The sequence below is a fragment of the Jaculus jaculus genome, chromosome 8 (assembly GCF_020740685.1).
Source record: "Jaculus jaculus isolate mJacJac1 chromosome 8, mJacJac1.mat.Y.cur, whole genome shotgun sequence".
Classification (NCBI taxonomy): Eukaryota; Metazoa; Chordata; class Mammalia; order Rodentia; family Dipodidae; genus Jaculus; species Jaculus jaculus.
The window spans coordinates 99,419,889-99,436,071 of record NC_059109.1 but is presented as its reverse complement, the minus strand read 5'-3'; the positions used below and the strand labels follow the sequence as shown (position 1 = coordinate 99,436,071).

General features: G+C 48.2%; 1 protein-coding gene across 1 annotated transcript in view; it reads left to right on the top strand.

Annotated features, from left to right (window-relative positions):
- The window catches only part of Rrbp1 (ribosome binding protein 1), an 81,990-nt gene that overhangs the window by 55,076 nt on the left and 10,731 nt on the right, over positions 1 to 16,183 (top strand). The window contains exons 4-11 of the mRNA XM_045157786.1: positions 641 to 763; positions 4,788 to 4,940; positions 5,735 to 5,853; positions 7,753 to 7,906; positions 10,607 to 10,745; positions 12,394 to 12,563; positions 12,667 to 12,701; positions 15,817 to 15,907. Of these exons, the coding sequence (XP_045013721.1) occupies positions 641 to 763; positions 4,788 to 4,940; positions 5,735 to 5,853; positions 7,753 to 7,906; positions 10,607 to 10,745; positions 12,394 to 12,563; positions 12,667 to 12,701; positions 15,817 to 15,907 (984 nt within the window). The remainder of the gene's footprint in view (positions 1 to 640; positions 764 to 4,787; positions 4,941 to 5,734; positions 5,854 to 7,752; positions 7,907 to 10,606; positions 10,746 to 12,393; positions 12,564 to 12,666; positions 12,702 to 15,816; positions 15,908 to 16,183) is intronic.

Here is a 16,183-nt window from a genome sequence, read left to right as displayed (position 1 = left end):
TGACATGCACTATAAGGTCTCAGTGATGATGGGAGCTTACTGAGCATCTGGTGAGCCTTTGGGGTGTTTCCTGGGCATGGGTGCTAGAGAGGGATTAGGGCAACTGTGGCCTCAGCCCAGCTCAGGCCACTTTCCCCATAGTATACTAACTCCTCCTCTAACTTGCACACTGCAAACAGTGGCCTCCAGTTTGCATGTACTGGCTTTGGGGCTGGAAATGCAATGGTCCTAAATCTGCCCCAAGGATGTATTTTTTAAAATATATTTCTTACTTTTTTATTTGCAAGCAAAGGGAGAGAGGGAGAGAGAGAGAAAGAAAATGAATGGGTATGCCAGGGCCTCCAGCCACTACAGATGAACTCCAGACTTGTGCGACTTTGCAGGCAAGCGCCTTAACTGCTGAGCCATCTCTCCAGCCCCTCCCCTTTCAGGGAGATTTTGACACTTGGCCTGGATGCCCCCAAAGAGAAGAAGCTGGTTGACGAAGCAGGGTGATCTTTTCCCCTAGTGGAGCCGGCAGTCAGAATGGACTCTCATCTTGAAGGCCCCACTTCCTGTGCTCTTGTCTCATTGCCAGGGTTGGGATGAGCTTTGAGTCTGTCTCTCTGAAACATGAACATGGCTTTGTGAACATTTGCAGGCCACTCAGAAGGGTGACCCTGTGGCAATTCTGAAACGCCAACTAGAAGAGAAAGAAAAGCTGCTGGCCACAGAGCAGGAGGATGCAGCTGTCGCCAAGAGCAAGCTGAGGGAACTTAACAAGGTACAGTCTAAGCAGAGGTGAATGTGCTCAGGAGGCAGCTCCTTTCCCTTTCCTCTGTGGACCCCTCACCTCAGGGTCATTAGAGCTCGTGTGTATACCCTTGTGCCACCCCATACAACTCAGCTGCAGTAGCCAGAGGGGGTTGTTACACTCATCACTCTTCTGGCTAGGGCTGTTTTTAGCTGGACCCTCCCTCCCTCTTTATTGTTTCCAAAACTAATAGGGCTACCTTTCTGCCCTGGGGTTACAAGCACACATGGCCACACCTAGCTGTTTTGTACAGGATGTGGAGATTTGAACTCAGGCAGTCTCAGACCTGCCTGAAAGCACAACTATTTGCTGAGCCATCTCTGTCCAATCTTTTTATTTCTAATTTTATTTTTACTTATTTAACAAGAGAATGGGGGGAGAAAGAAAGAAAAGGCATACCAGGGCCTCTAACCACTGCAAATAAACTCCAGACACATGCACCACCATGTACATCTGGCTTACGTAGGTTCTGGGGAATTGAACCTGGATCCTTAGGCTTTGCAGGCCTACAGTCACCCCACCTTTTTGTTTAATAAAGTAGAAACTTTGTATGAACATATCATATGTTAGTACCATCATTCCCCTGTCCCCACTCCACTGAGGGCCCTCCTTAGTGGGGTTTCTGGTATTCACCATGGTGTTGTTAGTTATGGGTTGTGAGAGCAGAGTCAGTCATTGTGGGGGGGTGGGTCTGTCCAACCATTGACATGGCAACATGACATTATCACTTACAGAGGTCATTCTCAAAAACTGCAGTAAGTCTCCCCCCACCCCCCCAAAAAAGGTGTGTTTTTAAGTTAGTTTACAGTTTTTTTTGTTTTTGAAGTACGGTCTCACTTGAGCCTAGGCTGAAGAGAGACACTCACTCTTTAGTTCCAGGCTGGCCTTGAACTGCAACCCTCTACCTCTGTGTCCTGAGGGCTAGGATTAGAGGCATGTGCCACCATGCCCAGCAATTTTACAATTTTGTTTTGGGTCACATTTATAGCTATTCTTGGCTACAGATGGCCCATACCAGCTCCCAGTTTGACACACCAACTTGGAAAGCTGTGTTTTCTGCCAAATGTTATGAACTTGTTCTTTTTCTCTCCCTGTCTACCTGCTTTCGCTGTCCCAGGTAGCAGGTACAGAGAGATGGCATCGGCCAAGGGAAATCTGACATTTTGAATGCAGCCCTTTCTGTAGGTACCTCCAATTGTATACTTGAGAGAAAATGGAAGTGAGATAAATTGACTTGGTCCTAGATTCAGAGGCTGCCCCTCTGAGCCACACAGGAAAGTTGATTGGGTGAGGACAGAGAAAAGCCTTTGGTGTTGACTCTTTGTGAGCCCTAGGAGCAGAAAGGAGAAAGCCAACCTTCAGGGACCTCTCCTGTCACTCAGTAAGTTTCTGTTCTGTTTCCCAGGATGTGGCCTTTAAGTGGGTTACTGGTGAAATGCTTGCCCTGGCTCACAAGAGCTAGTTGTACCTATCTCTTCACACACATATTGCTGGGATTTAGGCCTAGGCTGTGATAAGGATAGTAGTGTTTCCACCATGGGATTTGGTAGAGCCCTCCTACCAACGAGGAACAGTTAAATGATGCATCCCTCTTGTTCTGGAGAGCCAGTCATCTATACCTTCTTTCTAAGCAATAGACATTTTAATATTTGCTGATCCCTTAAATCAAGTTCAAGTGAGAGGCAGCAGGGCTGTTTCCATGGGTGGCTGTATGTTGCCTTACTAGTTAATTGTGCCAGACTCCTTGAATTTAGAAAGAATATATAAGTGTGATCAGTAAGGAAGCTGCAACTTCTGATGGAGGCTTGTATGGTCCTGGTTCTTGCCCATTGCTAAGGTCCCCATTCACCAAGGATAGGTTGGCAGGTATGTGGAAATGATGTCTCTTAGGCATGCCCCATGTGTGGGGCCACTCAGGTGTGTGACATAATTTCTAAAGCTATGAAGACACCTAATCCTAGATAATTTCACCAATCCAGATCCGTACAGCAGTAGAATCTTTTTTGGCTATGAGCTGTAAGGTCATTGTAGTGCTTGATTTTTACTATATATGTCACCTTCCTTCCAGAGTATGGGCCTTGGCCCCAAGGCAAGGTAATGTTTAATGCTATATCCAGCCATATCCCTCTCACCTGCAACCACATCTTGCTCTTTGTAACCTGAGGAGGAGTTCTTTGGCTCCCCCATGCTGATCTGCCCTTAGAGGACCTTCTTTAAGATCTGCCACTGCCTTTAAGTCTTCAAGCCCAAGTCTGCACCCAAAGTACCAGCTACCTGCTTCTGACCTTTGCCACTTCCTGTTCCCAATGTATCCTGCCCTTTCTTGCCTCTCCTCATTTCCCCCACTTGACTAGACATTTTCTTCATACCGTTTAAGACTCAATTTGATTTCTATTCCCTCAAGAACCTTCTAGGGCTCTCAAGTTGAGGTCAGTGTTATGATCAGATGTTAGATCTGCATGATGCTCCTGATGAACATTTGTCCCAGCCTAGTAGACTGCTTATGAACAAATGACCACCAAGGCCTGAGCCTTACTCAAAGCTAAGGGGAAGCCTTTGTTGGCATTTTGCATTTTCCTCACACAAATACCTAAATATTGATAGTTTATGCATTTGTCCATTTTTTTTCCCCTGTGTTCCTAAAATTGTAGGCCTTAAGAGCCCAGCAGGGTCATTGTACCTACCTCATTCATGTATCATGTCTCCTAGCCCAGCACTGTTGAGGGATGTTACGTGAGAAAATGTGCCTGAGCATATGGGCAGTCCTCTTACTTAATTCTCACAGGAGCCAGAGAGATTGAATGGCCATGTATTCCTTGTTCTGCCCTTCTGACTGTTTTCTTTGTCCTTATAGAGATATTTCATAGTTTAAAAAAGGGTCTTCTTGGCTGAGCGTTGTGGCACACGCCTTTAATCCCAGCGCTTGGGAGGCAGAGATAGGAGGATCATTGTGAGTTTTAGGCCACACTGAGACTACATGGTGAATTCCAGGTCAGCCTGGACCATAGTGAAACCCTACCTCGGGGAAAAAAAAAAGTCTTCTATGGTCTCTTTATCAGGGGTTATGCCAAAGGCCGATCTGAATGTGCTGAAAATGTTGAGGTCATCTGCTGGGTTTGTGCTTCTTGGCATGTATACTTTCCTGGCAGAGTTGGGCCCATGGCCAAGATGGAAACTGTATATAAGAGCTAATGGTCTTGGGCACCCCTGGAGCTCTGTCCTGGCCCTCTGTGGCTTTGAAAACTCCAGGCCAGGTATGGGAAAACCTTGTCAGCTATTGTCTTCCCAGGACCCTTGTTTTGAAGTCACACTCTGGGCTAGACTGTCCTATACCCACTCTAGTGCTTGAGCATAAGCCTGGGTTGAGATGACTGCTCTGATCTGTAGCTAAGGGTCCTGAGACCTTTGGATGATTGCTCGGAGGTGTAGTTTAGGGCTCTTGGTAGGGGATGGAGGTGGTGCGGTTGCCAGCCTCTATCCGGAGGCATGTCAGGGATCCTCTAGGCCATGGATGCTTGTGCCATGCAGAGCCTCACTAGCCCTGGGGAGTAATGCCAGAAAGAAAGTATGACCAGGGGCTGGAGAGATGGCTTAGCGGTTAAGGTGTTTGCCTGCAAAGCCAAAGCCAAAGGACCCTGGCTTGATTCCCCAGGACCTATGTAAGCCAGATGCATAAGGTGGCACATGCATCTGGAATTCATTTGCAGTGGCTCGAGGTCCTGGCACTCCCATTCTCTCTCTTTCCCTCTCTCTGTGTCAAATAAATAAATAAAAATAAAAAACATTTTAAAAAGAAAGTACGACCAGATCCCTAAAGAACTTGTCAACAGCCATTTCTGTACTGGGTTCTGATGCTGTGCTTTGGCTCATCTCTTGATCCAGGCAGAGAGGACCAGGCTCCACTGAGGGCACTCCTGCACCCTGAATGCTATTCAAGAAAATACTCTGACCCTTCCTCTGCTTGCCTGATCAGTTCCCCATCTGTTTTTTCCAGGAGATGGCCTCAGAGAAGGCCAAGGCTGCAGCCGGGGAAGCCAAGGCGAAGAAGCAGTTGGTAGCCCGGGAGCAGGAGATTGCAGCCGTGCAGGCACGCATGCAGGCCAGCTACCATGAGCATGTGAAAGAGGTGCAACAGCTGCAGAGCAAGGTGGGCCACTGCAGAAGCTCAGGCCAGCATGAGTCCTCAGAACCTAGAGGCACGGCTTTATCTGAGTCTGAGGAATTGTGCTGGGGTTGCTAGAGGGGAAATCAGCAGATACATTTGGCCATATATTTTTGTATGTGTTTGATGTTAATAACCAGAAAGGTATAAGGTAGAAAAAAAAAGTTACAGAGCCTTACCTCCAGTAGTCTCCAGATGTTAAAGCCCTCCAGGTGCCCAAGGATTAGGTTCTCAGCCTCCAGGTGAGCCTGGGATTATGCTGTCTTCACTGTCTCCATGTATAGTTGAGAAGATTCCGTAAAACAAGAGACCTGAATATCATACAGCCGCAGCATAAGGTTATGGACCCCTGCCTCTCTAGATTGGTCCTTGTCAGAGCCTGATGCTTATCTTCTGAAATTTGCAGTTGGTTCATCCTGGGCATGGCTGCCTTCCTGCCCCATAACTTAAGGAATCAGAAGGGAGAGGTGACCCCTTGTCAAAGTACTTGCAGGCTATGTGCTTTATCTCAGAACAGTCTAGAGATTGAGGTGCCAGATAGAAAGCAGTGAAGAGAGAGGAGGCATATTGCTGGGGGTGGCTCACATTTGGCCCTGAGCCTCTGATGCTGGAGAGGTGCCGTGTTCAGACCTTTGTTTATGGAGACTTCTGGCCTCCATGCATAGCAGGTGGAGTTCCTGTGGACTTCTCTCTGGGCACTGACCTTGCTCATCCTGGTCCAGAGTCATTTCTCTACACTTAGCCAAGCAGCACTGATGCACTTGTCAATGACTTTTCAGATCCGAACTCTTCAGGAGCAGCTGGAGAATGGTCCCAACACCCAGCTGGCTCGCTTACAGCAGGAGAACTCCATCCTGAGAGATGCCTTGAACCAGGCTACGAGCCAGGTGGAGAGCAAGTAAGTTGAGTGTCCTGTGCAGATACTGTGGTGGCATATTCCCCAGAACTTGGAGCCTGGATGGGTTCAGTGGGCCTTTTATGGGTATACAGCTGACACATGTGCACGGGGCCATTGATGAATTCTTGATCCCTTCCAGTCCAGCTCCTGTGTGGGTTCTGAACAGCTGAGTCTTCTAGCAGGTGATCCATGGCCACAATTTTCCAGGATAATTGTAGGGACTTGCTGTGGCCTTGATCCGTCACTGGAAACACAGCCTCATTTGATGCCCTGGTGGCTAATGCTGTTTTACAGCAGACAAGCTGCAGTGGAGTTCCTGCTCACACTGTCTCTGAGCTAAAATGCTGGAGAGTTTATTGCCAGTCAACCAACTCTGGAGGGCAGGCCTTGGCCTCCAGTGTTCACATATCCTGCCTTCTGCCTTCCCGATGTGAGCACTCACTAAGAAGCATACTACCTTGACTGCTGATGCACAGGTTTTTGCCTTCTCTTGGCCTGAAGTGTCCTGCTGGCGTTCATGGGATTCTCTTATCCCCAGAGCATCTATTTCCAACACGAGGAGGACTAGCTAAAGCAGATGACCTATGGCCAGGCATTGTGTGGGAGAGCTTCATCTCAGGAACACCCAGACTACCCATGCATCTTTTCCTGGTGGCTCCTCTGATATGGAATGAGTACTGGTTGTTCAGGCTGTTTCTTCTGTAGAGGACCCCTCTAGGTGGATGTGCATGTTTTTAATATCCTCTTTGCACATTGCTGGATAGAAGTTTGTGACTGCCATTTCCTCAAAAGCCACAGAACAAAGTGGATATAGGGACCAAACAATATTCTGGCCAGTCGTGGTGGCACACGCTTTTTATTCCAGCACTTGGAGGCAGAGGTAGGGGGATTGCCATGAATACAAGGCCACCCTGAGACTACAGAGTGAACTCCAGGTCAGCCTGGGCTAGAGTGAGACCCTACCTTGAAAAACAAAACAATAACAAAAAATATTCCGGCCTCCTGTCATGTAAAATTTGGTGTATCTTCCTTCTCAGGGAAAGCCCTGAAGCCTGGGGACTTGTCACCCTGTGTGGTACCATTAGTTTGGAAGCTATGTGTGATAGGAGGTGCTCCCCTACCAGTGGCCTACCTGGTCATCTACTGGAGCTAGAACAAGTACTGCCAGTGTCCTCAGAGGTTTGGCCATCGTTCTGTCTGCCATTGAAACAAGGCACATGGACTCTGCAGGCTGCTGCCTAGGCGCTGCAGGGGCAGGGGAAGCGACATGCATCTTTGGCTGAGGAATGTCTTCCCTTCATTTAGTCTGAATAGCCAGTGGTGTCTGGGAGGGATGCTGCAGAGCACATTTGCCATCCACTTTGTCTGTGGTCCACATGCTGTCCTGGTAAAAGATCTTCAACAAAACTCGCACCAAAAGCAATGTGGGCTGGAGAGAAGGTTCAGTGGTTAGGGTGTGTGCCTGCAAAGCCTCACAACCTGGATTCCGTTCTCCAGTACCCACATAAAACCACATGCACAAAATGGCACATGCATCTGTAGTTCGCAGTGGCTGGAGGCCCTGGCACACCCACTCTCTCTGTCTCTTCTGTGTGTGTATGTGTGCAAATAAATATTTCACCAGGCATGGTGGCACTTTAGTTCCAGCACTTGGAAGGCAAAGGTAGGAGGATGGCTGTGAATTTTGAAGCCAGCTTGAGACTACATTGTAAATTCCAGTCAGCCTGGGCTAGAGCAAAACGCTACCTCAGAAAATGATGATAATCATTGATAATAACAATAACAATAGTAGTTTTTTCAAAAGGCACCATGGCTGGCAGTGCAAAAGAGTCAGGACCAGGTCACCAGTCTCTATCACCCTGTTCTGTCCATCAGTTGGGGTTGGTGACTGTCTTGCAGGCAGAATGCAGAGCTGGCAAAGCTCCGGCAGGAGCTCAGCAAGGTCAGCAAGGAGCTGGTGGAGAAGTCGGAGGCCTCCCGGCAGGAGGAACAACAGCGGAAGGCTCTGGAAGTCAAGGCAGCCACCTTCGAGAAGCAGATTTTGCAATTGCAGGTGTGGAGGGGGTGGGGGTGGCCTCGGTGTCCCCGTTCACTGCTCATTGAATCTGCTATATAATGAGGATGGGCCAGGACTTGCCCAGCCACAGTTACCTGTGCAGCCATGAGTGATGGCTTGAATCCTGCATCTTAGCCTTGTTAATAGGCATAGTCGTTCATATCCAGTGGGTCTACTACACATGATTATGAGGGCTTGACAAGTACTAACTCTGCTAATTGTAACTGTAGCTCTATGAGGTAAGTATTGTTGGTCTGTAATTTACCCACAAGTTTGAGGAACAAAGAAGTTAAGTGACTACCTGAAGCTTACACAGCCAGGATATGGCAGAGGCAGGATTAGTTCCTCTGAATCTAGTTCCCAAGCTGTGTTTGTCCTCCCATTCTTTTTTTTTTTTTTTTTGAGGTAGGGTCTCACCTCTGGTCCAGGCTGACCTGGAATTCACTAGGTAGTCTCAGGGTGGCCACGAACTCACGGCTATCCTCCTACTTCTGCCTCCCGAGTGCTGGGATTGAAGGCCTGTGCCACCATGCCCAGCTTGTCCTCCAATTCTTGAACCCACTGGGCTACTACAGCTCTAGTGTCCACTGGCCACAGATGCTATTTCCTGGAAGCTGTTTTCCCAAGGGCATGCCTATTCCTCAGAAGGAGGGATATATTGTCAACACTAGGGCACACTGAATGCTATTCAGCCTATCAGTCTGTGGCTTCTGATGCCCTTTATGGCCTGGGCATGACAGTAGTGTCTCCTTCAATGTGGTTGTGAAGATGTGCCTAGCACTAGCAGGCCTTGCACAGAAAGCCAGCTTCCATTCAGGAAGTCTGCATATCAGATTATAGCTCAGGCTGTAGACAGGTCCTCTCCCTGTCAGGCCAAACTGCTAATGGGTCTCTTCCCATTCTTTCCTTTCTTCACCTGTGGCTTAAGTCAGCTTTTCAGAGAGCAGGGTAGACAAGGCCTCCTGATGGGGTCCCAGAGTATAGGCAGCAGGAGATGGCCTCCATGCCTTAACAGGAAGATAGTACAAAGTGCCCTTTGAAGGCACTGGTATGATGACATTTGTCCTGGCTTTTTGTCCTAGTGTATGGATTAAAGTTTGCAAGCCCAGCAATGTTTCCCCACCAGCCTGCCTAGTACAAGACTGGCCTGTGTAGTCATGTGATGTGATTGGCTGCCTGATTACTTTCTTCCAGGCAAAAAGAATTGTCATCTTGGGTTCTAAAGTGTATGCATGTGGTTTCCATTAAACAAAGCTTCTAAGCTTTTGATTCCTCAAGGTTGGTGGGTTCCCTGTCTGTTCATTGTTGGAACCGTCCTCTTAATTAATGTTGGCCATGGAAGGAAAAATGTGCAGTCTTACTACAGTCTGAGCTGGATCCTCTTCCTAAAGAAAAGAGAGATGAGCTGGAGAGATGGCTTAGCGGTTAAGCGCTTGTCTGTGAAGCCTAAGGACCCCGGTTCGAGGCTCAGTTCCCCAGGTCCCACGTTAGCCAGATGCACAAGGGGGGGGCACATGCATCTGGAGTTCGTTTGCAGAGGCTGGAAGCCCTTGCGCGCCTATTCTCTCTCTCTCCTTCTGTCTTTGTCTCTGTGTCTGTCGCTCTCAAATAAATAAATTAAATTAAAAAAAAAAAAAGAGAGATGCAGACAGACAGCTAGTAGTGGTTTTCCAGTGAGAAACCTCTGCTCTCCCCTAAAAGAGAATGAAAAGTGGGAGGTGGGTAATGTTAGCTTGTTAGAGGAGTTGGGGCATGTTTCAGAACCTTACTTAGTCCACCAGTGTCATTTGTTGACAGCTATCTTGCCAGCTGTGCCCCAGATAAGCTGGTAAATTCTGCAGTTAGAGATCTGGTCCTTTGAGAATTAGGTTCTTAAAAGAACTACACAAGCTCCAGGCTCTCAGCCTGCGGGCATGCTGCTTGGTACTTGACATACCAACTAGGGTATTCCTTGGAGCATTGATTGAGAGTATTAGCATTGAAGTGCTCTAATATGAGGTGGCCTGTCTATTGATAGAAATCCACATGACTCAGATGGAACTATATGAAATTACCATTTTATGATCAAATATAGTCAAACACTGGCAGTTTCATGTAGTTGAATCTTTTTTTAAAATATTTTTAAAATTTTTTTATTTATTTGAGAGTGACAGAGAGAGAGAGAATGGGCACACCAGGGCTTCCAGCCACTGCAAACGAATTCCAGACACATGCACCCCCTTGTGCATCTGGCTAATGTGGGTCCTGGGGAATAGAGCCTTGAACCGGGGTCCTTAGGCTTTACAGGCAAGCGCTTAACCCCTAAGCCATCTCTCCAGCCCTAGTTGAATCTTTTTAAATGAAAAACCTAAAAGTGACATGAGTGATCTTGACCATGTTTCCTGCTTGTTTGTGTGTAGACATACATTAATAGAGACAGGAGGCTCTCCAGATTGTTAGCCTTTAGAGAGGGAATTGAAGACACCATTGGGGAACTTGAATTCCCCCCCCCCCCCCGAAAAAAAAGTGGGTAGGAAGTAAGTGTAGGTCCTTGGCAGGTGTTCCCTCTCATTGAAGGGGGCTGGCTGGGATGGGATTTGCCCAGAATCCTGTAGCCTTAAGACATGAAGATCTTACAGGGCTCTGATGGGGATGCAATAGTCCTCTTCGGTCTTTGAGCTGATCCTCATAGCCTTTCTCTCTCTGTGCCTTCCCCAGGCATCCCACAAGGAGAGTGAGGAAGCTTTGCAGAAGCGCTTAGACGAGGTCACCCGGGAACTGTGTCGTGCACAGACCAGCCATGCCAGCCTCCGGGCAGATGCTGAGAAGGCCCAGGAGCAGCAACAGCGGCTAGCAGGTGAGGGCTGTGTCCATTGGTTCATTCCAGTACGGCTCAGGAGAGTCTGCTCATTGTCCTGGTCCCATTGTGGAACCAGAGTACCATGGGCCAGGACTGTGCCCTGTCAGGACCAGCTGGAGCATGGGGTCAGAGGCAGACTGTCCACTGGATGCAAGGATGGTGGAGCCTGTGAGGGTTGAACATTGGGTGGGGTATGTGAGGCAGGCCAGTGCCTACAAAGGTTAGACTAAGGGCAGACATTGTTGGTGAGAGCATGATGGTCATTCACCCTATACTTCTTGGTACTGACATGGGCTCTGGGCTAACAACAGTGGCAGTCACGAGGACATGGTTACAGCAAAGCCTTTTGGACAGAGACTTAAATCTTTGGAGAACAGATGGTATATACTCTGTCTTACTGATCCAAGTGATCTCTGTTACAACTACTGCTGTTGTGAGCATAGTAGCCAGAGGCAATATGTACAGTGAGCCTGGCATTGGAATAAAGGTGAGGGGCCAGGAAGCCAGCTGACCTCTGCTCTAGAAGACCAAGTGTGGCTTTAGTCATTGTAAGCCTCTCTGAGGTAGGGGGTAGGATGTTTAAACTAGGTGGAAATGATGGGAGGAGCCAGACTCACAGTTGGAAGCCAGCTAACAAGGGCTCTGAGAGGGAAATGAACTTGGCCTATAGACGGCACAAGGTAAATAAGTGTTCTGCAATGAGAAAGCCAATGGTTAGGATGGTGTGGGGCTAGATAACTGAACAGGGTCCCCCAGGCTGCCTCCCTGTGAAGGGTAAAGTGTGGCAAGCAAGTTTTGGTCAGGGGAATACCAGTTTTATTTGGACTTCGGGACACTGTGGTGCTGGATTGAAAATGGACCATGGGGCCAACCACAGAGGTTCTGTGAGAGGGGACAGTTTTGGCAAGTGGTGAGTTTAGAGTTTCCAGCAAGAGGCAAGGCAAGATCTCGCCTGGAACAGAGAGACCAGGAGTTGGGATGCTGGATTTCTGTTGCCTTGCTGCTTAACAAAGCCTGGGTTTGAGCCTGAGATCAGATCTCGGAGGGGGGGGGGGGTGCTTTCCCAGGCACCAGGACCAACCCAGAGTTGTGGGACTTCTGAGATCACCCAAGGCAGGGTAGGCCTTGGAGAATTCAGTTGGTGAGTACACATGGCAGTACCACCTCTGCTCCTGGTCTCAGCTAATATGAGCCAGAGTCTTGTAGAAAATTAATCTTCAGAAACTTCCCATCCCATCAGTAGCCTGTGGGCATTTCATTTTATCGTAGTGGCCCTCAGAAATACCACTTCCAAGGTATGCTTTCCTTCATCAGCTAATAAGCCCCACTGATCAGAAGTAAAGTAGTTCTTTTTTGTTTTTGTTTTTTCAAGGTAGGGTTTTACTTGAGTCCAGGTTGACCTGGAATTTAAATTTACTATGGAGTCTCAGGGTGGCCTTGAACTCACTGTGATCCTACTACCTCTGCCTCCCAAGTGCTGGGATTAAAGGCGTGCGCCACCACGCCTGGCTGGAAGTAGTTCCTAAGACCTGTTATCACTGGGAGGGAGCCTTGGTGTCCTGTATGTGTTGGAGGAGGGGGTGACAGCTGGGTATCCATGCTGAGTGTTTCCAGCCCTTGACACTCTCATTTCCCTTTTACAAAGAGCTGCACAGCAAATTACAGTCCTCTGAGTTGGAGGTGAAGAGCAAGTGTGAGGAGCTGAATGTCCTCCAGGGGCAGCTCAAAGAGGCCAGGATGGAGAACTCACAGCTCACAGAGAGGATCCACTCCATTGAGGCCCTTCTGGAGGCAGGCCAGGCCCACGACACCCAGGTCAGCCCCTTCCCAAGCTGACAAGTGGAGAGGGTGGGCTCCATTGAGCAAAAGCCCTCTCCTCCTGAGTCTTGTGCAAATTGAGCTTTGTGTCTCCTTCCAGGCCAACCGAGCTGAGACAGACCAGCAGCAGACTCGGTAAGTTGTCAGTGCAGGTGCTGCCCTCCCGCTTTCTTCAGCTTCAGCTCAGAGTGGCTATGGCGCGTGGGAGCTGTTTTTTTTTTTTACTGGGGTACTCAGGTTTCCTGGGGAACAGCTCCTTTTAGAGGACCCCCCCCCCTCCTTCTTATCCCATTCCTTCAGTGACTTAGACAAACAGGAAACAAGCCTGAATGGGAGAGAAGGTAGCCTTGCACACAGTTCTATATTAGTCTGCTTTCTATTGCTTAAATCAAGATAAGTGAGGCTGGATACTCTTATTTAAAAAGGGCCGTAGGGGTAGTTATTTGGCTCAAGTTTTGGAGACAAAAGTTCAAGATTAGGCAGTGTCATGTGCTTGGCTTTTGGTAAGGGGCCTCTTTGACTGTCGTCATCATGGTGGGTGTGTGTACAAGAAGGAAAGATTACATGGTGAGACAGGAAGTCAGAGGACAGGGAAGAGACAAGTTTATAACAACTCATTCTCACAGGAATCAACTAATTCCAAGAAACCAGCAGTCTCTTTTTAGGGCAACACCCCCATGACCTAACCACCTCCCACTAGTCTCTGCCTTTTAAATATCCCACTGCTTCTTAGTACTACCACATTGAGGACTAGGTTTCCAAAGCATGGAGCCTGGAGAGACAAATCACACTGAAACCATAGTGAGCTTTTAAGTTCACTGTCAAGGAGCAGAACTCAACATGTGGTGGATGGCACATTCTTCGGTTAGGGAAAGACTTGCCAGTTGCCATCCATCCGTCTATTATTTCCCAATGGAAGGACTGGTTGATCCAAAGGTTCGCTCTGTCTGCAAGCTGGGGAACTTTAAGGACTGATAGTGAGTCAAATGAGGACATGATTGTGACTTACCATTTTTGTTGGAGCACAGGTTTGGGCACACTAGAGCAGTTCAGAGCTGACCACAATGCAGGGCTCTTCAACTTTGTCTGTGAGGTGACTTAATGGCTGGCCAGACTATTTCTCTTCAGTGTCAGCAGCCCTGTGGTAGGCCATGATCAGAGACTGTCATTTGCAATGTTGCTAAGGTCAGAATGCCTGGGTGGTGTAACTCAAGTCAGGGACTGGAATTTTATGATCAGTACCTCTGGAGCAGATGGCCATAGGCTCAGGAAGTAAGTCCTAGCTGCCAGGGCAGGGACCCCCAGAGCAGCCATGTGAGGGAGGGAGAGGGTAGAAGATGGTGTCCATCTTCTTGCACACACAGGATGTGTTATCAGCCAACAGGATTCTTTGTTTTTGTTGTTGTTTTTTTGTTTATTTGCTTTTTTTTCCCCCTAGGCAAGGTACATTCCAGCTCAGGCTGACCTGGAATTCACTTTGTAGTCTTAGGGTGGCCTTGAACTCTTGGCAATCCTTCGACCTCTGCCTGCCGAGTTCTGGGATTAAAGTAGCGCGCCACCATGCCTTGTTCCACCAGGATTCTTTATTCTGGCATTGTTGCCAAAGATCTGTCCCCCATCATCTTCTGAGCAGATTCACTTCCCCAGGCCATAGCCCATGTCCTTGGCATCTGTTGTGTTCTTTAGTTAGGGGACCTGAGGAGGAAACCAGTGACCCATTTGAGGAAGACCCAGAACCTAGCCCAGGCTAGGTATCCGAGAATGCACTGGTAAACTTTGTTTCTCCTTGTGATATTTATCAGAGTAGGGAAAATGTGTTCAGTTTTTTTTGCTCTTATATTTTAAGAGCAAGTTTTTAAAGCCAATACTTGGAAGGCTGAAGCAGGAAGATCAAAAGTTAAGGCTTGGTCTCAAAACAAAAAATAATTTTCTTTTTTCATTTTTAATTACAGAGTGAATTGCTAGGAAAATTAAATCATGTTGCAAATAATATTTAAATTTTTTTTCCTTGCATCATGGGACTATGCCTAGCATAAACTGGTTTATTTCCTTCTCAGTTTAGTTTATCTGTAAGTTGCCTGGGCAGGGCCATCCTATTCTGGGATAGGGAGGAGCATCAGCCCCAAATGTGCTGGAACTTGGCAGCAAATGCCTAAGAGGTGATCTGTGTGTCTTTCCACCAGCCTGCATAGTCTGCTTTTTCAGGGCTTCTGGGCATGCTCTGGGGGTGGTTTGCTAAAGAGACGCTTGTGTAATGTAGGGATTGGAGGGAGGGATACTTGAGGGGTCCCAATGGAGCTTTGAAGGTGGGGTCAAAGTTCTATGGTCCTGAAACTAATGCCCAAAAAATCAGTTCGTGTCTTTAAGGACAGCAGTACTGTATTTTGGTTGAATATGAAGTTGTTACAGGCCAAGTTGGTAATCAGTCATGTTGGTCAGGAGAGTTACCGTGCTTGGGTCACACAGCCTTTATGGTTAGTGTTAGTGTGTGTTATAATAGTGGTCTCAAAAAGCCTTGGACCATGGCCTCCCAGAAGAAATAAAGGTACCTGTGTTCCCCTCTGGCTGTCACTGGCAACTAAAGCCCATCTTCCCTAGGCTGGTAGTAATTCCCCTCTGCCAGGCTTCTCCTTACACCTCAGAGTGTTTGAGTTGCCAGTTTAGGCCACCATTGACTGCTTCTGGACTATAGATGTCACATGCCCCTGGCTGTTGCCGTCTTTTCTACATCTTCATGCAGAAGGTATCACATTAAGGTGTCCCATTTTCCAGCTCTTCCTTAGAACCTTAAGGATACCTTTGAAGCAGCTTTACTGCTTCACTTGTGGGATAGAGAGGTTGGGTGGGAAAGACGCAGAAAAGATGGGGAATGGCACCTCATCAGTTGAGTGAGATGGGGCGGGTAAGCTGACAGCACTAGCATGAGTCTTTAGCTTAGTTTTGAGGCCTACAGGGACCGTAGCGAAGGGCCAGCCCACAAGTTCTGTTGATGGCAGGGCAGGACCTAGGCTAATGGGATCTAGCTCTGTTTACTAGAAGAGAGAATGTTTAGGAAATCCTTCTGCTGACCCCATGTCTGCTTAGGGTCTGCCTTGGCCCTGTTGTGAGTGGAATGAGGAGCTGGGAAGCCGGGCTGGCTTCTCTAAAGAGTCTGTGCCTGGCTAGGTGGGAGGAGTGCCCTTTCAGGTACTCTTCACCAAGATGGAGCCTCAGGCTGGGCCGAGACAGTGACCACACTGTATCCCCCTAGCCTCAAGGAGCTGGAGTCGCAGGTGTCATGTCTGGAGAAGGAGGCCAGCGAGCTCAAGGAGGCCATTGAACAGCAAAAAGGGAAGAACAATGTGAGTGGAGGGCGTCTAAGCTGAGGTAGAGGAAGGGGAGAGAAGCAGGGAGCCATGGGAAAGGTTCTCCCGAGACCCCCAGAAAGATGCTGTGCAAGCTACCCAACCCCAGGGGCCTGATGTGCTTCCTTTTCAATGTTACTTGCTCTGGGAGTTAAATAATTTGTTTTTTTCTTTTGGTGGTACTGGCGATTGAACCCAGAGCCTTGTACGTGCACAGCAAGTGTTTGTTTGTTTTCAGCTCTTGCCCTGGAAGTTTTCAAAGTACATGTTGAG